Consider the following 25,671-nt stretch of genomic DNA (forward strand, 5'->3'; position numbering starts at 1 on the left):
GAGTTTACTGCAACAGTCCAGACACTAGGCAATGAAGGCCTGAACAAGGGTGGTAGCCATGCAATGGAAGGGGGTGGGGAGAAGAAATGTTTTGGGGGTGGAAACATGAAGGCTTGACAAGTGGTCTGGCTATGATGATTGAGGAGACAAGTAGAATACCAAGTTTGCAGATTTGGGTGACTAGAAAGACGATGGTGTCCTCAATCGAAATAAGTAGAGGTGATTGGAAGACAGGTGGATTTTAGTGGAAAACATGAGTTCCATTTTGGACATACTGAGCTGCAAGTACCTACAGGACATCCAATTTGAAAAGTACAAAAGGCAGGTAGAAAAGCACAACCAGAATTCAGGAGAAAGAAGAACTAGACAGAGACAGACAGACAGACAGACAGACTGCATCGAGGTCATTAAATCCATGGAAGTAGCTAAAGTCACCAAGTGAGATTTCATAGAGGGAATAAAATGAGATTATGAGGATCAGAGAATAAGACTGAGCAGAGATCTTCAAGGCCCGCTAGTCCAAGCCCTTCAACTGCCACACAAGGAAACTGAGGCTGAGAGAAGCAAAGAGATCTGTCCAGGCTCATTCGGTCTGTTGGCCAGTCCCCAAGCTCCAGGCACTGTGCTAAGCACAAAGCATCCAAAGGAGAGCCCGCCTTTCCTGCCTTCACAAAGGACAGGAATGCCCTAATGGGAAAGACAACATGTAAATTCTTAGGTACATACAATATATACAGACAGGCTAGATCGAATGTAAATCTGAAAAAGGAAAGCCTTAGAAGCTGGGGGGAATGGATCTTCCTGACACCAAGCCCAGCTAGCGGCCAGCTAGATGGCACAGTTGGTAGAATGCTGGGCCTGGGATCAAGAAGATCTAAGTTCAAATCTGGGCTCAGACACTTCCAATCTGTGTGACCCTGGGCAAGCTGCTTCACCCTATTTGCCTCAATTTCCTCATCTACAAAATGAGCTGGAGAAGGAAACTTGCAAATTACTCTAGTATCTTTGCCAAGAAAACCTCAAATGGGGTCAAGAAGAGGCATGATTGGGCAATAGTTTTTCTGAAAAAGATTGAAACAGCTGGTGACATAAAGGAGTCAGGAAGAAGCAAGTTCAAATCTGGCTTCAGACACTTATTAACTGTGTGACACTGGGTAAGTCACTTAACCACTGCTCATCTAAGTGTTCCTCAACTATAAAACGGGGATAAAAACAGCACCTACCTCACAGAGTTGTTTTGAATATTAAATGAGATAATTAAAAAAAAACACTTAGCACACTGCCTGACACACAACAGGCACTATATAAATGATTATTCCCTTTTCTCTTCCCTTTTCTTAGAGGACTGAAAGCTCAAGGAGTCAGCACTATGATATGGGAGACAAAAAAACAATGAACAAACAAAACAAAACAAGCCCGGGCCTCCATGGCCTACTAGAGGAAGTAACATGTACTTATAGAATATTATTTAAAATATATACACAAAATAAATACAAAGTAATGGGGGGGAGAGGAAGGAGGGCTTCTAGGCATGATCTTGGGCTACACTGGGAGAGGAACAATTGCCAGAAATAGGAGGTGACTGCCCTTCCATTCTCTGCCCTTGCCAGACTTCATCTGTTGCACAGTGTGAAGGTCTGGGGGCCACAGTTTAAGAAGGACTCTGATAAGCTGGAGAGAATCTGAGAGGGCAACCAGGATGGCATAGGGCCTCAAGTCTAGTACACATAAGAATCAGCTGAAAGAAATGGGAAGGTTTAGCCAGAATTAGAGAGGACCCAGCTGACTTCCTGCATGGATAGGGCTGAGAGCACAACAGGAGTAATTTGGGCTAAACACAGACACTGTCCCAAAGTGAGGCAGGGAGGCTGCCACTCCAATTCTGTGATTCTGGGCGGCCAAAGCTGTTGGATAAGGTGTGGACTGCACCCGTTACTGGATTCCAGAGAAGGTGAACAACAGGTTGCACACAAGTCACTTCAACCTTCAGATATGGTGAAAGCTTAGATAAAAGAGTCAAAAAATCCTCCTGGCATAGTAGGTTGCTTCTTACGCTCACATGAAGAATGAGTCTGCCAAGTCTAGAGCATTTCTCTGGGCAAGAAATAAGGCAGATAGGAGCTAGAGAGCATAAAGGGCAAATATGCAAAAGATAGTAGAAAATAAAAAAGAACAAGGTATCAAAACTTCCCCATCTTATTTCTGTTGTAAATAACTTTCTGAGCACCTCTCTTTGTAACTCCAGCCTTCCTCAACTGCCAAGACCCTGAAGATTTGAGTCCCATATCGCTCCTGTTCTTGGCCTCTCAGCCTATTAGGTGTTGGCATTCTCATCAAGCCAAACAATCCCAGTACCACAAGCTGAAGAGAATGGCCTGACATACCTTCCCCCTCATGCCCTCACCCCAAAGAGCAGGATTGCTGGAGCAGTCTTGGGGACTATGGCCAAAGGCTGGGGTTCTGAAATCCAGGGTACAGGAACTCTCCAATGAATAATGGCCACATACACGGACCAAATATCACCCCATTAGACTGCCAGCTGTTTGAGAGCAGGGAGCATTTTGTTTATCTGTTTTGTCTTTCTTTGTAACCCCAGTACTTAGCACGCTGCCTGGCACGTAGGAAGGGCGTGATAAACGCTAGATGGCTCCACGTTGTCTCATGCTACTAATAAAGTCAGTAAAAAAGGCAAATGGCTAGTGGTGTGCCTGACAATGAGCTGGAGCTGGCAAAAGAGAAAAGGGGAGGAGGGATTCAAAGTAAGAAAGTACTTTTACTAAAGAATACCCAAAATATGTGATCTGGCTACCAGATAAAACACCCCACTCGCTCTAAAATATGGGCAATTTGCTAACGAAGTGGAGAAACTGCACAGTGCTAAGTGCTTTACAATTATTATGTCATGTGATCTGTACCTCATTCAATACCCCCATGAAATAGCTGATGATATTTTCAGTAAGATGAAATCACACCCTGTGCAAAAAAAAATCAACAGTCACAATGTTGAAGTTTTTTTTGGAAAAGAGTTGTTGGGCCACCCAATTGCTTATACTGTCTCTTTAAGTAGTAGAAGCAGCATATATACATAAATAAAACCACTCTAAGCCAAGTGCCATTCTACACACACACACACACACACACACACACACACAATTTACAACAAAACAAGGGGTCTGGCTTACCATCATTTTTTCAAAAATATCCTGCACTTCCTTTTCGGACAAATTCTGGGATCGCTCTTCATATAATAGTTGTGACGCTGGAAACTCAGTCAGGGCAACTTGAGAGTCAATGGGGTGCTGAATGAGAGGTTTCTCTTTCTTGACGGCAGATTTTCTAAAACTTGTAATTCGGTCTCGCTGCAAATAGGAAGGGGGAAAAGATCTAAGAAAGGGCTCAAGAAACACTAAGAAATGAAGCATCCAAATTATTCTTAATACAACCCATCAAACATGTCACAACTATGACAAAATATTATTTTAAGCTGCAAACTCTAATCAGAGAGTGTACTATTTTGAAATTTGAAAGTAGTTCCTCAAATGAGATTTGGGGGGCTGAGGAAAGGTATTCCCCTGGCCCAAAGCTTTCTCCTTCCCCAACGCCTAAAAAAAGACATTCCACATCTCCTCAGCACAAAAATGGAAACATCCAAGCTCCAAGCTTTGGATACATATCCCCAATTATGGGGAAATGGCTAGCAGGGATTTCCTTCCTCCTAAAGACTAGGAGATATTTTCATGGCTAAAATGTCAATGAGAATGACAGTCCCTGGGAAGAGCAGAAATCTGGGGTGCCAGTTAATCCCAACATGGAAAATCTTAAAAGTCCATTTTGTTGCCTACTAAATAACAACTGAGTAGGAAAAAAATAATATCTTATTTCTACATGGCCACTTTTCTGAGGACCACAGCATTAAGGACAACCAAATCTTGAGGCACTGTTTCAAAGCACAATCTCTGTTAATTAGCTTGCAGTATCACAGGAAAAAAAAATAGTTAACGGCTTAAATTGTGTTTGAAAATAATTCCATTTTTTGTTATCTGAAAAAGGGATTAGACAGCACATAATTAGTCACGTCCATAAAACTGAATACTGGTCAGTTTTATTCTGGTTTCCCTATTATTAAGCAGCACATGCATACCTGCACCATTCATATGAAAAAGCCAATCATCCCATGCCCAACAGGAAGGACAAGCTCCAGCCCATCTAGACTGATGCTGAAGTTCACCTCCCCACCTACCACAGGCTCACCCACACTCCTCCTATCTCTTTAACACTGCCAAAAGGAACACGGATGTTATGAACAAAATCTTCAGTCCTCACGAAAGAGTGGACCATATTATTTTAATCATCCAAAGAACACTCATGAAAAAAGATGCTTGGAAAGTAACATCAATTACACATAGGCTTAAAGCATCTTATTTAGGGTTACCATAATACCATTTGATAATGTAGGACACTTTAGTTGTACATGATAAGATATAATAGAATTATAAAATATGAAGACCTGGAAACAACCTTGCAAGCCTGGTCAACCTCCCACCCCCCACCTCCCATTTTAATGATAAGGAGTCTGTGGCAAAACCAAAACTAGAGCCTAAGATTTCTGACACTCCCAATCTCCATTCTAGCTAGCTAGTGAGCTATGTGCATACGTGTGTGTATATACATGTGTGTATGCATATATACATATATATAACATATGCATATATACATACATAAATCTAGGTTTACATATGTGTATATATAATATGGTATTTCAAGTTCCCATGATCTAGGATTTTTAAAACTGGGGATTTTAGAGATAAATTTTCCAAACTTTAATATACAAAAAATGTTGAAGTAACCCTAAATAAGGCATGCAATGTATCTAACGTGTTATATTTCACAGTGTACATGGTTATTATGGACATTAAAACATCTAAACATGTAGGAAACCAGTCAATATTCCATGGTCTTTCTCCCATTACCCCATATACCAGTTAACAAAAAATTAAGTAGGATCATACATAAATCACAGACTGAGGGGCTCTGAACCTGGGGTATACACACCCCCAAGGGGCCCATGGATAGATTTAAGGTCTATGAACTTGGACAGGAAAAAAAGATAACATCTTTATTTTAACTCTGCTCTAAATGAAATTTAGCATTTTCTCCAATTATTTGAAAAAACCTTATTCTGAGCAGGGATCCTTGGGCTTCCCCCAGACTTCTGCCCAAGCGGTCCACAGGACCCAACAAAGGTGAAGAAGCCCTGGGCTTGAGATCAAAGGGCCCTCTGAGGTCATGGAGTCTAACCTCGGGGAGGCAAGGTGGTCCAATGGGAAGAGAGCTGCATTTGGAGGCAGAGCGCCAGCATTTAAACCTCCATTCTGCCACCTTGGGTGACTCATTTAACCTCTTCTGAGCCTCAGTTTCTTCAACAACAAAATGAGGGCTGGATTAGACGACTTCTAAAGTCCCTTCCAGCTCAATCATTTTACAGATTAAAAAATTGAGGCTAGAGGAAATTAAATGACTTGACCAAGGTAACAAAGGAAGTTAGCATAGGAGATGACATTTGAATCCAGGTTCTCTGACTTCATTGTCAAGTGCCTTTTCCATAGTACACATGGCTACCATGAAAGCAAGCATTATATGCATGCAAAAATAATGGTACTGGTGCTCTTCAATTATTTATTATTCCCTAAGTTCTATATCTATTCATTTTGTCTTGGATTCCTAAAGAACTTCTGCCTCTATCTTTCCAAAGGGAAATGAAATTAAGCAAAATAACATCAACATGTGTAAAGTAACAGCAATAATCTACACTATTATTTGTAGATAGTTAACTTCTAAATAAAACAAGGAGGTGTTGTTTAAAATGGATATTTTTTTTTCATTTAATTGGTCAGAAAGCAAATGATAGATTTAAACTTTGTATCAGTAACCATTTCCACCAAGATTGGTGATGATATCAAATTCCTCCTGAACAATTTATCTTGTTTTTTCTTACTTACTATTTGATGTGTTATTTTCTTGATTGTTATCCAATAACTAAGCAGTGGATGTGAATAGCCACCAGTGTCTTATGGGAGCACCTCATTATGGCATAGAAGCCAAATGTTTATCCAAAAAGGATGTAATTAGTTTTGAAAGGGTTATGATACCAGCTTTCAGCAATTGTTGACATTGCCAATAAATGTAATGTTTAAGAGATATGTAAAATAAATCCCAGTATAACTGTAATATCAAAACTGCTCAATATCAACAATATTGATGGGAAAAGGGCTGTCCATAAGATGAAATTACATATATATAATACATACATATATACATATAATATACATGCATATGTGACTATTTTTATATTCTTACATATATCAATGTTTTAATGTCCATATATTATAGTGAAAAGATAACATGCATTGATAATCTAACATGACATGCTATGAAGGCCACCTTACCACATCATCGGCCAAAGTTTTTATTTGAATGTTCTATTAAAACCAAAAGGAAACAAAAAGAAAATTACCTGTCAGATATTTTTACATAATCGGTACACAAATTACAGTATGAGAAAAAAACAATTAAATGTACTCTATTTATCTAAGCAGTTCATCTCCAAATAGTTAAGAAGCATCAGGAAATTTTGCAAAAACACATGGCAAACATGCATGTGCATGGCACATGCACAAATACACACAGCAAAGAACAAATGAGAATTCCCTCAAAGCTTTTCTCTTCTTCCCCCCTTTACCCCAATGCCAAACCTGGCACAGAGTAAAAGCACTGAATGAACAGTGATTAAGCGCCTGCGTGTTGGGCACTGAGGAAATGCCAAATTTCAATAGTTTCTGCCACATCGGATCTTAGAGTCCTATAGGATTTCATGGTACACACACATAAATTACCTATAATACAAAATACTTACATTCATCAAACAGGTGCCAAGTGTTAGGCGAGTTCAAATTTAGAATCTGGGGTGGATGGGGGTGGTGGAAGAACACCAGTGAGGAAGAGGCAGTCTTTGAAAAGATGGAGAGGAAACCCCCCAGGGGGAGAGGGAGAGGCGGTTCAGATATATAGCTAAGAAGATGAGGAAAAGGTAGTGGCAAAAAAAGGGGAGGGCACATAGGAGAACATGGGAAGACTAATGTGAATGTAGGTACATGGGAAAGAATAAAATGAGCTAAAGCTAGAAAAGTAGGGGAGCATCAGATGACTAAGGGCCAAAATTACTAGGCCAAAGAGCTTCAAGTCCAGCAGCAATGTGAAGAATGGTCTGGAGGGTGAGCCACCTATCTAGCCAGGGAACTACTGTAACAGTCTAGGGACAAAAGGAATAAGCGTTTCTATAGCACCTACTATGTGCCAGGCCCTATGCTAAGCACTTCACAAACTTCATCTCATTTGATCCTCACAATAATCCTGCGAGGTCGGTGCTGTCATGCAACCTATTTTACAATTGGGAAACTACGGCAGAGCTTAAGTGACTTGCCCAGGGTCACACAATTAGTGTCTGTGGCTACATTTGAACTCAGGTCCTCCTGCCCCCTAGTTGCCTCACTATATCATCCAGACAGATCTGTACCAGGTGCAGGGAATACAACAATAAAAGAAATCAAAATTTAGAGGTTTCATTCAACAATAGACTGGGCATTCTGTGTAAATATGTGCATCTGATATGATGAAAAAATTTTTTTTCACATAGATATCCCATACTCGAAAATTTATGACTAGAAATGTTGATATTGATGAATATATTACTTATTCCTTCCTTTAGGAACTGCTCAAAAAGAGATGTTTAATCTGCCAAGCAAAAAAAAAAAACCCTTAAAATGGAAAAAGGGTTTTATGGTTTGTTTGGTTTTTTTACCCTCATATTAAAGCATACTTCAGGTACAATGTAGAAGTTTCCATTAATTTATCTAGGATGGGAAAAAAAAACAACTATTTCTACCAACAAAGTAAGAGTTAACTCAATTCTCTCAATGTATTAGTCACAAAATGAGAAACATGTAAAAGTAGATGAAACCAATAATTAAAGGAATCATAAAAGTTGATTTCATTAAAAGACCAAATTATATTGACTATATTGATTATATTCCCATCTTAAATGCCAAATAAAAACATTTACTGCGTTAAAGAAACAGATTTTCACATATAATGAAACTGTGAAGGGACAAGATGACACATTTTATCCAGAGGTGATTGATTTCGGTAGTTTTCCATAACACAAATTAAGAAGCAAAGGCAGAATTTGCTCCAAAGTACACAGAGGACCAAACCACTACAAAACAAACAAAAGAGCTTTTGGTCATATCCCTAAATTAAAAAAACACTGAAAAAGTCATTGTTGCACATTTTTATTCTGCAGATCTAATGATAATAGGCATGATGAGGGTACACTGACCATCTATTATCATTAAAAGTAAAAACTAGGAACCAATGATGTAGTGTGTTATATCAGCAATCAAACTTGATTAAAACTTAATTTGTGATCAACTACATTAATATAAACTAGAACTATATATCATACCAGCATCACTCTAGAATCTCAAACCCTTAAGGATAAGAAAAATGTTTGATTTAGTTATAAACTCCAATGCTGATGTTCTGATTACAATACAAGAGCCATTCATTACTGAAAGAAAATTAAGTTTTAATTTTCTCAATCAGCCAGAAATTAACAAAAACAGCAAGAAATAAGGAATCAACTCTCTCATGGTTAGTGTTATATGGTAATGCAATGATTTAGAAACAATGTTGAAATTACTCTTGTACCAGGGAAATTGCCAGCTAAATAGTATATAATTCAAAACTCTTCCCCCAACTGAAAAGAAAATAAGACATTACTTTTCTATGCTTTCTTCACTTTTAGGGGAGGGGGGCGGGGCTGGACCTATAATTGCACCAAGAATAAGGAGAGTTCCCAGTTTTTTGTGCTCCAACAGGAAAAAGCAGCAACTCATCCTGAGTAGCAATCCTGAGAGCTGCCTAAAACATCAAAAGGTTAAATAACTTGTCCAATGTCACAGAGTTAATGACTTAAGTTGAAGGCAAACTCAAACCCAGGCCTTCCTGACTCTGAAGGAGGCTCTCCAGCCATTATACTACCCTACCTTTAAATAAGGAAAAGAAATGGGCTAATGATTTCAACTGAAATAAAGGAGTCTGTAATATACGTTTCAATCAGAAGTCTCTTCTGGTTTTCTGAGGAAGACTAATCAATTAATTCCTCAAGGAAGACAGTAAGCAATAAAGGCCCATAAGTCAACAAAATCAAGATTCCTTTCCCATCTGTCCAGATACGGTGCTCATCTGAACCTTAACAGCCTTACAAAAGAAATTAAAACGAATACTTCACTCACCCAACAGCATGCTTCATGACAAAGCTAAACATTTTATATATGCCTATACTATGATACAAAAAGAAGCTGGGGTTTTTTAAGGATCATAATGGAGGCCCATTTGACCAAGGCTGAAGGAGCTTTGACAGGGGACAAGAGAAGAACACGAGCAGCCGGCCAATAAGGGGATTTTTTCCAATGGCCACAAGCAAGAGACTAAGGAGGGACCAAACAGAAGCCTAAGGCTAGGTCCCCAGATGGTATGAACAACTCTAGAACAGGCAAAAAACCTAACAACTGGGTGGCTATGGGGCAAGTAGGACAAGAAGCAAAAGATCACCATCACCAACAAGTCCATTCAGCAGCCCCTTTCAGTCTTTCTCCAGGAAGTGATCTGTAGGGACCTAAAGCATCATGGGAACTAAAAAGATTCTTACCATCACACAACCTTCCAGGTCTTTTGTAGTCAGTTAAGGTGGAACACTCCTCCCCCACCCCACCCCCCCACACACACATACATCCCATCTGTATAGATTTAGGATAGAAATGGGGTAGAACAAGAGTTAAAAGGAACTTTCTGGCCACAATTCAAACTAGTGTTTTTTGTTGCCATTCAGTTGTTTCAGTCATGTCCAACACTTTGTGACTCCATTTTCTTGGCCGAGATACTGGAGTTTTGCCATCTCCTTCTCTAGTTCATTTTCCAGATAAGGAAACTGAAGCAAAGAGGTTGAAATGACTTGCCCAGGGTCACACAGCAAGTAAGTGTTTGAGGCCTCATTTGAACTCAGGTCTTCCTGACTCCAGGCCTGGCACTCTATCTATCTACTGTGCCACCTAGCTGCCCAAACAAGAGTTTAGACTGAGAATATTCAAGGAGAAATCAAGACGTTCAGTTCAAAAGACAAATTTAAATGCCTAAAGACTTCCCTAGTTTGCTGGCCTGTTGTGGCTTGGTGGGGTCTAGTATCATAAAAGAGCTGAAATACCACTGGGGCTATGAGCTAAAAAAGCTGAAAGAAATGTGGCTGAGTTGCAGCAGAGAGAACAGAATAGCAGGGAAACCCAGGTCAAGAGACAAAGCAGCTCAAAGTTCACTGACATAAGCAGCTCAGTGGGGAAACAAGCAAAAGCATCAGAGACAGAAGGGGATCCAGCAGGGATGCCACCTAAGAAGCCAAAGTTGCCTTAGCTACACATAGCCCCTGTAAGCATGTTCTCTGGGCATGTGTGTTCCATGGAGCCATTCCCATTCTAACCAGTGCTATGGTAACCAGCATGACAAAATACTCCTGTACGTACAGGAAGAATCTTTGTTGATCCTGACTTTTCAATCGGGGTAGGGAGGGGAGTCTAGGTGCAATACAAAGACCAGACTGTGCAGACTGAGCCACTCAGATTTGGGTTGAAACTGGCAATGAAATATAAATGCCCCATCATTACAGTAAGGAGAGTCTATACCTGCATTCTCATTCTACTGGAGGGATGGGAAGGGGGAGGTTGGGGACCAGCAGAACAGAAGTGTGAAGGACTCTCGCTGAATAACAAGAAGCAAATTGTCAGAGTTTAAACTTATTAAAGTCAGAGAAAGAATTTGGAAAAGAGAAATTTCAGAAACCTTGAGGATATGAACACTTGAGCTGAAGGGGAAAAAAAGGGCTCAATTTAAACAAGTGAATCTGAAAGAGGAAAAGGATTGAGGAGTAAAGACCTAAAAAGAAGGACTCAAGGAGAAAGGAGTTAGCAAGATGAATAAGAAAGGCAAATGAAACCGATTGGAGGAAAAAAAACAAGTAAGAGGCTATAAGAAAAGCAAGAGGAAATCCATTCTGATTCTAAAGTTCCAAAGAAAAAGGAAAGGGAGCTGGGTGTAGTTACCAAGTTGTTGATAAATGTCTTAAGGAGAAGGTTTGGAAGTAAAGTGTATAAATCCACAAATAGTTCCAAAAAAGAAGAGGGGGTAGGGGAGAAAGAGGAGGAGGAGGAAAAAAAGTGAATTGGAGAAGTAAACAGCTGAGTGAGATGCTGTCTGAAAAAGGGATTTGGATTGCTAGACCACAGGTTAAATACTTTAATATCCTGGCCTGGCCAAGGATGAAGTATACTCAGCAGAGGCCGGAAAGAATTTATTTGTCTATTGTCTTCCAAATTTGATCAAAAGGGCTATTAAACCAAAAAGTAAGGGGAAAGGAAAGGGAAAAAAAAAGGGGGGGACATGCATTTAGTAAGTGCCTACTCTGTGCCAGGTATTGTGCTAAGCTCTTTACAAATATTATCTCATTTGATCCTCACAACAGCCTTGGGAGATAGGTCTTATTATTATCCCCATCTTACAGATGAGGAAACTGAGGCAGACAGAAATTAAGCGACTTGTCCAGAGTCACAAAGCTAATGTGTATCTGGGGCCACATTTTAACTCAGATCTTCTGGACTATAAGCCCAGTGCCCTATCCACTGCACCATCTAGTTGCTAAGCTGATAGTAAGATAACTGCTTATCGAAAACCAACAAGCTAGAGACCATCAAAAAAAAAAAAGTAATTATAATAAAGTTTGGATTTTTAACCTTTTTTATGTCATGAACCCCTTTGGCAATCACACTGATACTCCTTCTCTGAATAATGTTTTCAAATGCATGAAGTATATACCTAAAGGTTATTGGAAGAGAAGGAACACAATATCATAGCATCTTCCCAAGCCATTTCCTTCACCATGCTACCTATACGTGACCATCGTCCTCCTCCACAAACCAGCTGCCAGGGCTCTGATGGGTCAACTATCATGTTATCTCGCCTACAACCAGGCTCCAGGTCTCTTCTCAGCCATTCCAACACCATGAGATTGGCAGCATTGGATTAAAGCAAGAATGCAGACGATTCTTCCTAGGGAATCTGTCCAAAAGGGAAGGAGATAGAAAGTCCAATTGCTTCCAGGAGTAGCAGGGTTGAGTAAAGGGTTTTTTTTTTTCAGGATAGGGCAAACTTAGACATGTTTGCAGGTCAAGAGAAAAGGCCCAGAAATAAAGGAATTGAAGATGCATGAGACCGACAAGAGTTGAGGTCATGGAGAGGCTAAGAGGGAGTGAGGCAGAGACTGCCAATAAAGAGAGGACCTAACTTTGGCAAAAGCTCAAAAGGAGGAAAGAATAGGTGAAGCCACTTACAAGATTCAAAAAGCAGAAGAAAACTGAGGGAGTTAGTTATATATAACCTGCCCCACAGGTTGAACGGAAAATGTGGTTCGGATGTTCATCTTGCCCAGCATCACAAGGCTAATAAACAGCAGAGCAAGACTTCAAATCTCGATCTTCTAGTAATGACAGATTCCCATGGCGAGGCTTACAAATGGGCAATGGAAAAACAATTCTAAAAGACATGCTCCAATACTGGGGGGTCAGAGGGAGCGGAAGGAGCAAATAAGTGTACAGGCTTCCCAAATGACTTTTTTGATGGAGGCAACACTTTCTAGATTGCTTAAATTCAATTCAATACAACATGAACCTACTATGTGCAAGGTATTATATTAGATACCAGTGACACAAAGAAAAAAAAAATCAGCCTGTGCCTCCAAGGAGCTGACGTTCTACCGGATTTCCTTCTGGTCCATTAGTTTGTGACACAAAATCTCTTCCTGCTATGAACAAAGTCAGCTGACAGCACAACTCCTGCCAAAGATATGCCAGAGAGACTCAAGTGAATGGCCTTGTTGCACCTACAGACCTCAAGGAGAGATATGTCCTTAATTCCTTAGGTAGTAACAAAGGAAGTGACTAGAGGCTAACGCAGGCTGTGCTGGGTCTGTTTTGACAAACAAGGGAAAAATCAATCCCAAAGAATAAAAGACCATAAAGTTGCCTTAATTTCACTGTTACGGAGTGGGAATTAAATTGCCATGGTAATTCTCATAATAAGGCTGATGAGATAATCACATCTTCCCTACAATAGCCATGACTTGGAACTTCATTTCTATAGGGATTACATATCTGATCAATAATCAAATATAAAAGAAGAAAGAAGGAAGTTCAGAAACAGAGACAAGCATGGCAGTTTTAGAACTACCATGTTAAATTTGTTACATATATTTTCTAAAAGCAGTACCTAACAGATTTCTGATTTCATATACATCATTTTTCTACTCATCATACTGTATATGGAAATTATCATATTTGTTGATGTTCAAGTTTATAATAAAGAAAATATAATAAAATAATAATCAAATGTGAAGAAATATCTCATTCTGAATTGTGGTAAAATGCATCCTGCAATACAGGGTCCCACATACAGCAAAATATTTATAACGGCCATGTTTTTTAGTAGCAAAGAATTAGAAACAAAATAGCTGCCCACCGACTGGGGAATGGCTAAACAAATTGTGTTACATGAATGTAATGGAAGCAACATTACTGCTCTATAAGAATTAAAGAATATGATAAATACAAAGAAGCCTGACAAGACCTATATAAACTAATGAGGAATGAAGTAAACAGAACCAGGAAAACAATAAACATAATGACAGTAAATGGAAAGAACAACAACAAAATCAGAACTGAATGCTACACAATTAGAATTCCTGAGCTTGACTATAAAGATCTAGGAATACACTGCTTTCTCTTCTTCCTTTGCAAAGGCAGGGGGGCTCTGAGGGCAGAACCCTACACTGAATGTCAGACTTGGACTATGTGGTGAGTTTTGCTTAGTGATTTGATTTTCTCTTTTTGTCAATCTTTGTTCTAAGGTCCTGCTCTCTATGAGAGGGAGAGTGGTGGGAAAGATTGGGTACTGTGGGTATTGTAAAAACCAAACCTAGCAATAAAGATTTTTAAATATATCAAAGCTTGATAAAGAAATAAATGTGATCCAAAGCAATTACATTCCATGTGTGTCCTACTTCCTTTTAACCATGACTGATTAACTTCAATGCTGACACAGAATAAATCTGAAATGTTCAATCAATGTTGCCATGTGAAAGCATACATAATTCAGCCAAAAGTGAATTATTGCATTAAATGTCCCAGGAGTATGACTTGAAATGCTATTTAACTCTATTAATAGTTTGCACCATTAGTCTGTAATCTTTGATGTAAACTCCATCATCTTCTCCAAAGTGACCGGATGACATCCACTCAGTTTGTTCAGATTTGTGCGTCAATTCTTACGTTTTGCCCCTTTCAGGGTGAGCAGATTTCTCAAAGTGACTCCCAAGAGCAAACTACATAAAGCATCAGATTGATTTAAACTCCTTTGTTTCTGGCTTACACAGAGCTCCTAAATCATGACAAGTAAACTTCTAGGTGAGTTGATCTTAAATTTGATACTTCCAGTTTTACCATTTTACTATTGATGACTCTTAACAGCAACACATCACCTAATTACTTTTTAACTAAGGTCAACTTCCTGGTCATATTTTCCCGTTTAGCATAACTGCCTAAAACTGGTTTTCCTCAATAGGTAAACAGAGAATGATACAACTTTCAAGAACTGATGATTATGATTAATACTTGTAGTCAAAATCCTCCAAAGATTTGTGATTTTCTGATGCAAAAAGCAGAGAGAGGTTAAGTGACTTGCCCAGGATCACCTACCTAATTAACTAGGGTCACAAGGTCAGATTCGAACACTGGGGGGTAACTGACAAGGAGAAAAAGCAGAGCTGCTCAATTGGAAATGTTTTTTTTTTTCTTTTTGTTTTTGTCACGGGTTGTTTAAGGGCTGATGGGATTGTTTGTTTGTTTGTTTGTTTTGCAACAGAGAATGACTTTTGCACTGAAAATGACAATAAAAATGGCTAACAGAGTAATTAATACCCAAAATAATTAAGGAAGTAGTAAGAGAGCACCTAGCTGTCCACGATCAATTCAAGTCATCCCCTTCAGATGAACTATATCCTCAGGTAGTGAAAACAAGTGAAGCTACTATCAATGAATGACATTGAAAGACTATGGAAAATAGAAGGACAGCAAGATTGACAATAGGCAAATGTCCTAATTTTCAAAAAGGGAAAGAGAAGGCAGACTTCAAACTTTAGGTTAGTGGGCTTAATTTGATCTCTGGGAAAATTCCAGAATGGTTCATCAAAGACATGGTCCAGAAATACTTAGAAAGGGAAGCAATGATTTTAGAAACAACACAGCTTCTTCAAGAACAGGTCATGTCAGACTAACCTTATTTCTTCTTTTGACAGGATTATTAAACTAGTAGATAAGAGAGTACACTACAGATAGAGTTTACTTAGATTTTAGCCAAACTTTTGATAATAGCTAACATCTACATAGTTATGTAAAGTTTACAAAATGCTTTACATATATTATTTCATTTGATTTTCATAACACCCGTGAATCTCAATCTCAATAGTACCTCAAAATATTCTTGTAGAGGAAAAGGAAACACATGAATAAAACAATTAGATGCAGTCAGAACTATTCAGATGGCTGGACTCAAGGAGTATTGGTAATGGTTTAATGTCAACATGGCAGGTCATTTGCAATGAAGAACCCCAGGCTACTGCTTGATGATGAAGAGCTGTGCTATTTAATTTTTTATCCATGACTTGGAAAAAGTTTAGATAACATATTTATCAAATTTGCCAATGATATAAAGCTGAGAGAGATAACTAATAACACTGGCTGACAGAGTGAGGGTTCAAAAGGATCTTGCCAGGCTATAACATTGGGCTGAACCTAATAAGATGAAATTCAAGAGATAAATGCAGAATCTTTCACTTTGAGTACCAAAAAAATCAACCTCACAAGTCCAAGATGGTGGAGGCGTGGTTAAATAGGAGTTGTCCTGAAAAAGATTTGAGGGCTTAAGTGGACAGTAAACTCAATACGAGTCAATAGCATGATGTGGCAGACAAAAAAACTTTCTCTGCTTTATCTTTGCCTGGTTTAGATATAAAGCCTCTGTGTGTCTCATAGAAAGATCCCTTCTTTCTCCATTTTTGCCAACAATTTATGTAATACCAGAATGAATTGTTCTATGAGTTTGATTGAAATCACTTGTAAATCTAGCCTTGGTGTTTTTTTTTTCTTTACAATTCCTTTGTGGCTTATTCAATTTCTTTTTCTGAAACTAGGTTAAGTTCTTATTCTACTAATCTGGGTAATTTTATATATTTGTGAATATTTATTCATTTAATTTATCAGTTTTGCCTGCATTTAACTTGCAAAAGTCTCAGATAATTTTGTTTCCTCTTCATTTGTTATGAATTCTTTTTCATTTTTTTATATTGGCAATGTTGTTTTCTTTTAACTCAAATTACCTAAACATTTATCTTTTTGTAATAGTTCCCCCTCCTCCCTCATCCAAAAAAAAAACCCAAAAAACTCCAGCTTTTACTTTTATCAATTCAATAGCATTTTTGTTTTCAATTCTATCCTCTGATAGTGTCACCAACACGGTAGAGGTACTCATTACCTCATGCCAGAACTACTTCACTAGCCTCCATTCAACTGGTAAAGTAATTTTCTTAAAACCAAAATCAGACCATGTCACCCTCTTACTCAATAAATCCAGCAGTTTCCTAATCACCTATAGGCTCAAATATAAAATCCTGTTTGACATTCAAAGACTTTCATAACCTGACAGGTTATGACCACCACACCCACACACACGTTCCCACTCTTCTTACTCCTTCCTCCTTCCCCACATCCCCACCACATACTCTTCCATTCAGTGACACTGGTTTCCTTGCTGTTCCTTTCTCCAATCTGGGTATTTTCCCTGGCTGTCTCCTAGTCATGGATGGAATGCTGTCCTTCATCATCTCCACATCCTGCTTTCCCCAACTACCTTAAATTCTCAGCTAAAATGCAACCTTCTTGTAAGAAGGCTCCTGACCCCTCTTATTTCCCATTGTTTCTATGTATAGCCTGTTTGTATATAGTTGCTGGTACGCTATGCCACACCCACTTAGATTATGAGCTCCTGGAGAGAAGGCACTGTCTTTTACATTGTTTTGTATCCCCAGGCTTTGGCACAGTGCCTGGCACAGAATAGGTGTTTAATAAATGTTTATTGACTAACTATCCCCATTATTTTCCAGCTCTTGTGTTTAGTTTTTGTTTTATTTGTTTCTTTACTAGTTTTAATTTGCATACCCATTTTTTTCCCTCTTTTTGGCTGATGAAGTGTTTAAAGAAAAAAAGTTTCCTCTAAAAATAGCTTCAGCTACATCTCAAAAGTTTAAACATGTTGTCTCATTCTTACCATTTTATTTTCTTTTATGAAACTATTTCTTGTTTCTATGATTTATTCTTTGACCTATCAGTTTCTTAGGAATAAATTATTTATTTTCCATTTAAAACTTAATCCTTTCTTCAAAGTTCCTTTTTTATTGCATTGTGGTCAGTAAAGGATAGCTTGAATATTTCTGCATACTCTTTTCAAGTACCATTTAATAATCACCAGTAAAAATCAATTCAGATCCTTAAGTTTATTTTTATCTTATTTATCATTTTCTTAGATTTCTCTGGAGCAGAAAGGGACACGTGGAAATTTCCACTTACAGTTTTACTGTCTATTTCTCCCCGTAATTCAATTAACTTTTCCTTCAGGTACTTAGGTACAATGTCATTTAGTAAGTCCATATTAAATATTGATATTAATTCATTATCTATGGGTGCCTTTAAGCATAATGTGGTTTCCCTGCTTATTTCTTTCAATCATGTCTATTTTTACTATCGCCCTGTCTAAGATCATGATTGCTAGCTCTCTCCTTCTTGGAATTTGCATGAGGCATAAAAAATTCTGCTCTAGTCCCTCATTTTAACTCTGGGGGAATCTTTGCTTCAAGTGCATTTCTTCTCAACAACGCATTGTTGGATTCTGCTTTTTAATTCATTCTGCTATCCTCCTCCATTGATCCTCTCCCCCGGTATGATCTGCCTCTGTTTTGAGTACTATCTCCCTGGCTTCAAGTCCCAACTAAAATCTCTTCTTTTACTGGAAGCTTTCCCCAACCCTTCTTAATTCTCATGCCTTCCTTCTGTTAATTGCTTCTTATTTGTCCTGTATATTTCTTGCTTTGTACATATTTGTTTACATGTTGTCTTCTCTTTTGGACTGTAAGCTCCTTGAGGGCAGGGGCTGTCTTTTGCCTCTTTTTGTACCCCTAGTGCTTTGCACAGTGCCTGGCACAGAGTAGGTGCTTAAAAAATGTCTACTGCTTTATTGATAATTGACTTACTATGACTATGATGAGTCCACCTCCTGGGGACTAGCCTACAAAGTCACAATGATACCTATGAGGCTGAATTCTCCACCTAATGCAAGGTTCCCTAGTTTTCTTTGTTGTTCATATTTTTAGAACGTCTGTATAGAGAAGCATTTTGGCATGAGAGACAAAAACTGATGGATTAGGACTCAGGAGATAGGGGTTCAAATTCTGCCTCAGATACTTACTATGTGACTGTGGGCAAGTCATTTAACCTTTTACTACCTTCATGTCTTCATGTACGATATTTCATTCTCTAATTTTTTTATAACATACCCGACATTTCAAACAACTTTGAGAATAACAGAATACTGAAAATAGTTTATAATGAAAAGAAATATTTCTAACAACCTACCCTACTTTAATAGAAGTATTCTTCATGCATAAATCATCATTTAGTAAACCAAATCATGTTTTAAAAGCCCTAGCACTGCTTACTAAAGGATACCTATAGTGAGATCTTTTTTGAAGTAAATAATTTCTCTCAAATTTCCATAAGTTTTATAAGTTCATATTTTCTAAAAACAAAACCAATTTTAGAGGTTTACAATATTTTAAAGTGGAACCCCTATACTAGGTGTTCTTAACCTGGGATCCATGAATGTTTTATACAAATACAAACATATGTGTGTATGTATATACATATATATAAAAACATGGTTTATATGTATATTTTTAATAACTGTATTTCAATATACCTTGTTTCCTTGGTAATCCTATGTATTTTATTTTATGCATTTAAAAACGTTATTCTGAAAAGGGGGTTATAGGCTTCACTAGGATGTCAAATGTAATGTAAAAAAAAAAATGTAAAAAAAAAAATAGTTAAGAATCCCTGGCCTATACAGTCTCCATCTTCTAAATAAGCCATAGTCCTCCGTTAGTTTGCATTTGTGTTAATTATTTTTAATTCTGAATGCATTTCCCACATCCTGAGTTGTAAGACATCATCTGGAATATTATATCAAGTTCTAAATGCCACATTTGGAAGGTACATTGACAAACTGGTAGATACCAGAAGAGAGTGTCAGAGTTGCTGTTCACCCTTCGTTATCAAAGAAGACCAATGACATCATGAGGGTGATGTCTTGACTTATAAGTGAATTGGACTGAAGTGAGGCAGGGCTGTGCAAAGTCATCAGCCTCACTCTCTCCTCCAGAGTCATTAGGAGTTCATGACTGGCAATGACCCCGAGTTGACCATTGTAAGCTAAGGTGACCAGAACGGCAGAGAGTAGTCTTCATGCCCTACCTGGAACACTTGACACAACGAGGTTAGTAAGCTGTCCAGAAATGGAACAGGAAGTCTTTCACTGGTCATCTGCAAGCAGAGGTTTGATGACCACTTGTCAGGAATGTCATTGACAGGATTCATGTTCTGAAGAAAGGCTTAAAGAGCTAACCTCTGACGTCCCTTCCTACTCTGTTATCGCTTTCTCAGGCTATCCTCTCAAAGGCTATTTAAGCCCATAAAAAACACTTTCAATGAGAAAATAATACCCTACTTTTACAACATTAATCTCTCCCTTTCTCTAATTTCCTATAGGACTTCGGATGTATCTCTCATAGAATTGATATAGTCTTACTTCTTTTTCTTGCACAGTTCCCTTTGTCTCTATAAGTTCATTGAGGGTTGGGAGTTTGTCATTCATTTTTCTATCTCCTGTAATACCTGGCACAGTTCCTCACACAATGCTACTCAATGGATATATGTTGAATTAGTGCTTTCTTAGGGAAAATGCCTTCCAAGGAATTCAACGCAAAGGGAATTTAGGGCAGCTCAGAGAATACTTGTGTGCCGCCACAGGTGCCCCTCAAGACAGAAATGTGGTAACATCAGAAATACAGATATACACATACACATCTGTCATAGCTATGAAAACTCCCAATAGATACCCAGTGAGAAAGCAATATGGTTAGTCAGGAAAAGACTTCTCTTGGCACCGGCTTTGGTCAATGTCTACAGGGAGAAGGGAATACAGCTCTCAATTCTCTAGGATCAAGGAACATAGGCCAGTCATTCAGTCTAGCATTCATATGCAGGGGTGTTCACATGTCAGGTTTTTATAACCTGGGGAAAAGCCCATACTCACATTTTCATTAAAGTTTCATTAGAAAATCAGAAAGTGGGAAAGAGGCAGGCGCACAGGATAGTTATGTATTGATGGGGTGCCATCTGCATCGTTAAAAGGAATATACAGATCAATGAGATCACAAATCCATTTACACATGTGAGATCTTGTACAGCAAGAGATGATTAGCTCCATTACTGGCACCCTGAAGAAAGTGAAGGTTTGTCATTCTAAATGACATTAGAATCATTTTTTAATTCAATAAAGAAGTTGGAAAATTTCCCAGTCATATTACCTACATAGGAATAATAACTATCTTTTTATATAGTTTCATATCGCTTGCCCACAAAAAAAGCATCCACTTTCAGCAAAATACAGGTAAAGGTAATTGACCTATACATAGTTCAAGAAACTGAGAATGAAAAATAAAATTTTTCCTTTTAGGTACAACTTGCATTTGTTTGTACCTCAAGGAGACAGCTGAAAAAACACTCCCTGTGGCAATGTGCCATGACCTGAATGAAGCTACAAGAGGAAGTAACAGACAGAGCTAAACCCAAAGAACCATTGAATGGTGATGATGGTGGTGATGATGATGACAAGAATAATGTGAACAGCTAGCATTTATATTGTACTTTTGAATCTGCAAGGTGTTTTACATATGTTATCTCATTTGATCCTCACAACAACCCTGTGAAGTAGGTGCTTTATTATTCCCATGTTAAATAAGAAGAAAATGAGGTTTGAGGGAGGTTAAGTGATTTGCCCAGGGTCACACAGCTAGAAAACATCAGAGGTTTCAAAATCAGGTCTTCCAGCCTCCGAGGCAAGCACTTGATCTAGTACACCAATTAGCTATCTAAATAATTTTACATAAAATGTAAAAATAATTTTAATAACTAAAATGGCAACAAGGCAACAATCATTTACAAAGTGCTTCCAATGTGCCAAGCACTGTGCTGAAGTGCTGGGAATAAAAATCCACGTAAAAAGAGAGATATACCTTATCCTCAAGGAGCTTATACTCTAACGGGAAGACAACACACAAAAACAAAAGGGAGGGAGAAAGGGGAAAGGGACTCAGTATCAGGATATAGTGTTGAGTTCCAGAAACTCAGAGGGACAGGTGAAAGGAGAATGGAGGCTGGCCAGCGCTGGCTCCTCCACAAAGTGGAAACCCCAGGAGGATGTCAGCTACAGAAACAGGAAGCTAGCAACAGCAGAGAGTCGTTCCAGGCGGAGCAGGCCAAAGAGGTTGGCGAATGTTCTAAAGTATGAATGAAGGATGGCGTTGAAGTCCACAAACTCGGGAGCACTGTGTCAGTGACTGGGCTTCAGGGATTCTCCAGTGAGCTTCTCAGGGAACTGAGAACCTCAGCTCCTGTCCTGGCCTTCTGCCTTTCAGGCCTAGGAAGATCTGATCTTAATTAAATCATAACAAACATGCAACTCATTCATCTGTTACAAGACTTAATTAGTAGAAGTGCGGCTACCACATATAAAAGATTTTCCTGGCCAGTCCTGATTTCGAGGAAAAAAAAAAAAGACACAACACTGCTTTGCAAAATGGATAGCTCTGTAAGACTGTATGTCCCAATTTTTCAATTAGTAACTCTCAGTGGTTAGCACAAGGTTAAAGAAATAGCACAAGTTACCACATATTTGGAATAACCTAGGCTAGAGATCACCTGCCCTTTGGTTCATTGACCCACTAGCCCCAATTACCTTTCTTAAAGAAATAACACAGCTCTACTAAATTGTAAATGAATCCTAAAGTAATTCCCATTTATTTGGATCATAGGAGTGAAAAGTCTTAAAAGACAAGTTCAAAAAAAAGCATTAATTACTAGACTTTATTCAAAAGTATCTTATGATTCACTAATTTATCAACGAAGAGATGAAGACAAGAACGTAAAAATCTCTTGCTATGCAATATCAGTGAGGACAATTTTACTTTTTTTTTTAAAGCAAGAATCTATCAATTTCTATTGAATATTTTGTAGACTCAAATCTTAGTGAATCTATTGTGACAGCCTTGTACACTAAAAGCAAACTGATCTTTAGAGCAGCATCTGCTTTTGTTTCTGTCTTTTTTTAACTTCAAACTTGGGGACAGAGACAGCAGAATGCTAGGTCTGAGGGGCACAAGCCAATGAATTACTTACTACACACCCCATGTAAGCAGAGTTCTCTATATACAGCACGTGTTTAATTTCACAGATTCAAAGGTGACAAATTAAAGTATGCCACAATGTATCAGAATTAATAGGAGCCTGTGTGTTTATATTACAAACACATCAATTTACTGTGGAATCGTGACAAAGAATTTTAGACTTTATAGTATGTCTAGCTATATAACTAAGCCAGTCCAGAATATCATATTACAACAATTAACAACGGCCTAATTTTTCAGAATCAGAAATTCTTTTCCAAATAAGCAGTCAAAATCCTTGTGCGTAAAACTAATGCATGTTGTTCTGCAGTCATATCCTACTGATCCCATATGACATTTTCTTGGCAAAGATACCAGAGTGGTTTGCCATTTCCTTCTCCAGCTCCTTTTACAGATGAGGAAACTGAGGCAACCAGAGTTAAGTGACGCCACATTTGAACTCAGGTCTTCCTGACTCCAGGCCCAACACTCTATCCACTGTGCCACCTAGCTGCCCTATCAGATACTTACTACCTGTCACTTAATACTCTAGCCAAGTCAATTAACTTCAAATTGCTAGAGTTTCTTCGACAGTAAAATGGGAACACCTACCTCCTAGGGTTGCTGCAAGGATCAAATAAGATAATAATAGTAAAATGATTAACACTGTGCCTATCACATAGTAGGTGCTTTAAAAATCCTTCTTTGTTTTTTCCTTGATTCTCCTAGATGACAGAACTGTCTTCCATCAAAAACTTTATTGTATCTATTAGTTGTAAATGTTTTATGCCCCAGGAGAATGTAAGTTCCTTAAGGGAATGGACTGGTTTTCATTTTATCTTTGTATCTTCACCAACTACCACAGTGCCTCTGACAGAGGAGTTCCTTAATAAAGATGTGCTGAATTGAACAATTTTTTTAAAAGTATTTCCTCCGTTTCAAGGCACTGGTGGTACCAAGATATCTTCTCTAGGTTCTTATAATTAGTCTGCCACTTCAGAAAAGATAAAAAATGACCCAGAGGTTTCTCTACCTCAAACTGTATTACATAGGGGTGCCAATACTATAAAAACATTTCAATCGAAGCCTAAGAGCTACATTTTTAAAAAATAGAACAAAGAAACCAAAAAGGAAATAATGACATATTGAAAGCATAGACTGAGGGTCTACCCATGGTCGATATGGGCCTTATGCTATAGGGTGTTACAAAGTGATGGAATTAAGAGGTTCAGAAAGGAAGGGAGGAATTGAATCAAGCAATCAGTAGGTGCTGAGAGACAGGAAGAACTCCTATATCACACCAGAAAGGAGAGAGATTTTTTTGGGGGGTGCCATGATGAGCAGCTTCATGCCATTTTTAAGATCTACAGTTTCAGAGGCCTTTTAAGCAAAGGGTGACATCAGACTGAAGAGAGATAACAGGGCAGGTTTTTTAAAAATGAGTATTTGCTGCACTGAATCCTATCTTCTGAGACATTTGCTCAACTGTGGATCTAGAGAAAGAAGAGCAAGAAGAGATGAGGCTTCATAGGCAGGAGCTCAGGAGATAAGAAGACAAGGACCATGTCTTAAAACTTAATTCTCTACCAATATTGCAAGTGGTCTGTGTCCAAAAAAAAAAAAAAACCATGAAAAAGGAGTTAGCTGGAGAAATGGCCTGTAAGCTCTGGCTACGGTGAAACTGAAGATCTTTGAGAAAGGTTAGAAACCAAAGAAAGGCACATTCCAAAAGCTGGGCTTGCAAAGAGGTCTCAATTCAAGAACTTCCTGGTGGCGATACAGAGGAAAGACTACTGGATTTGGAGTCAGAGACCCAAGGTTCAAATTCTGGTCCTGCTCCTTACTACCACGTGACCTTGGGAAGCGGCCGAGTCATGCCAGCTCTCTAGGCCTCAGTTATGTCAGCTGTAAAATGAAGGGAATGGACTCTTTCTAGCTCTAAATCTCTGATCCTATGAAATGAGGATGTGAATGATGAAGGAACAGCGATATTTTATCCAGGAGAGAGAAGACAGGGGCAGGTCTCTCTCATCACAGAACAAAAGGATACGAGGAAGGGAAGAATAGGGGCTCAAAAGAGAGTAAAAAGAATGCTGAGCTTTCCTAGGCTGCTTTAAGAACGGGATAACGTCCAGAACGATGAGGTGATCTGACTTACTGTACTCTACCCAGGCCAAAGCACATTAAGAGGATCATGTTCAGTTCTGGGCAACACATTTTAGAATTATTATATTTATATCCATGAGAAGACAAATAGAATAAGAAGGGGTCTAAAGATACATAAAAATTGATTGATCTAATCAAGTAAAGAGAAGATGGAGGAAAGGGGAAGAGGAAAGGAGATTCCCCTCCCCCCCCACACACACAAGATAGTGTCTCAGAAAGAGAGGACATATACAGCTTAGCCCCATAGGGAACAAGAGGTGGAAGTTACTAGCAAAGTTTTTGCCCCGAGAAGCATTGGAGCCCATCTGCCTGGAAGCCTTCAAGTCAAGGCTAATGATGTACAAAGCAGCAGCTCTATAGGAGACTCTGGGTCAGGCAGAGGCTAGCCCAGATGACTTCCAGAATCTTTCTGTGATAAGGAAAGTAGAAAAGATTGAAAGGAATGGTATCCAGGGGAAAAGCAGAAGGATGGACCTTCTAGTTCAGAGAGTCAATGACTTCCCTGAAAAGATCCCTAGCACTAAGCTATGGGTCAGAAGAAGGAGACAAGAGAACAAGGCTACTGATTGAGCCCAGGAGGAGTGCAATAGGGAGCAGAACAGGTCCTGGACCAGGGACTTCACTGGCATGGGAAACTCCCCAGGAGTCAGCAAGACTGGGCCTGAAATCAGGTAGAATGGAGTTAGCAGCTGTGTGACCTTGGGCAAGTCATTTAACCTATCTCAACCCCTGTAAAA

At 38.7% G+C, this 25,671-nt stretch overlaps 1 protein-coding gene across 1 annotated transcript in view; it reads right to left on the reverse strand.

The window, feature by feature from the left end:
- Window positions 1-6,845, reverse strand: part of DIAPH2 (diaphanous related formin 2) — a 770,217-nt gene extending 763,372 nt beyond the window's left edge. The window contains exons 1-3 of the mRNA XM_027838327.1: window positions 6,753-6,845; window positions 6,447-6,479; window positions 3,183-3,359 (exon numbers count right to left, since the gene is read on the reverse strand). Coding sequence (XP_027694128.1) covers window positions 3,183-3,359; window positions 6,447-6,479; window positions 6,753-6,845 — 303 coding nt within the window. The remainder of the gene's footprint in view (window positions 1-3,182; window positions 3,360-6,446; window positions 6,480-6,752) is intronic.
- Between the last annotated feature and the right edge of the window lie 18,826 nt (window positions 6,846-25,671).

The sequence above is a fragment of the Vombatus ursinus genome, unplaced genomic scaffold (genome assembly GCF_900497805.2).
Source record: "Vombatus ursinus unplaced genomic scaffold, bare-nosed wombat genome assembly UNPS02004577.1, whole genome shotgun sequence".
NCBI classification, from domain to species: domain Eukaryota; kingdom Metazoa; phylum Chordata; class Mammalia; order Diprotodontia; family Vombatidae; genus Vombatus; species Vombatus ursinus.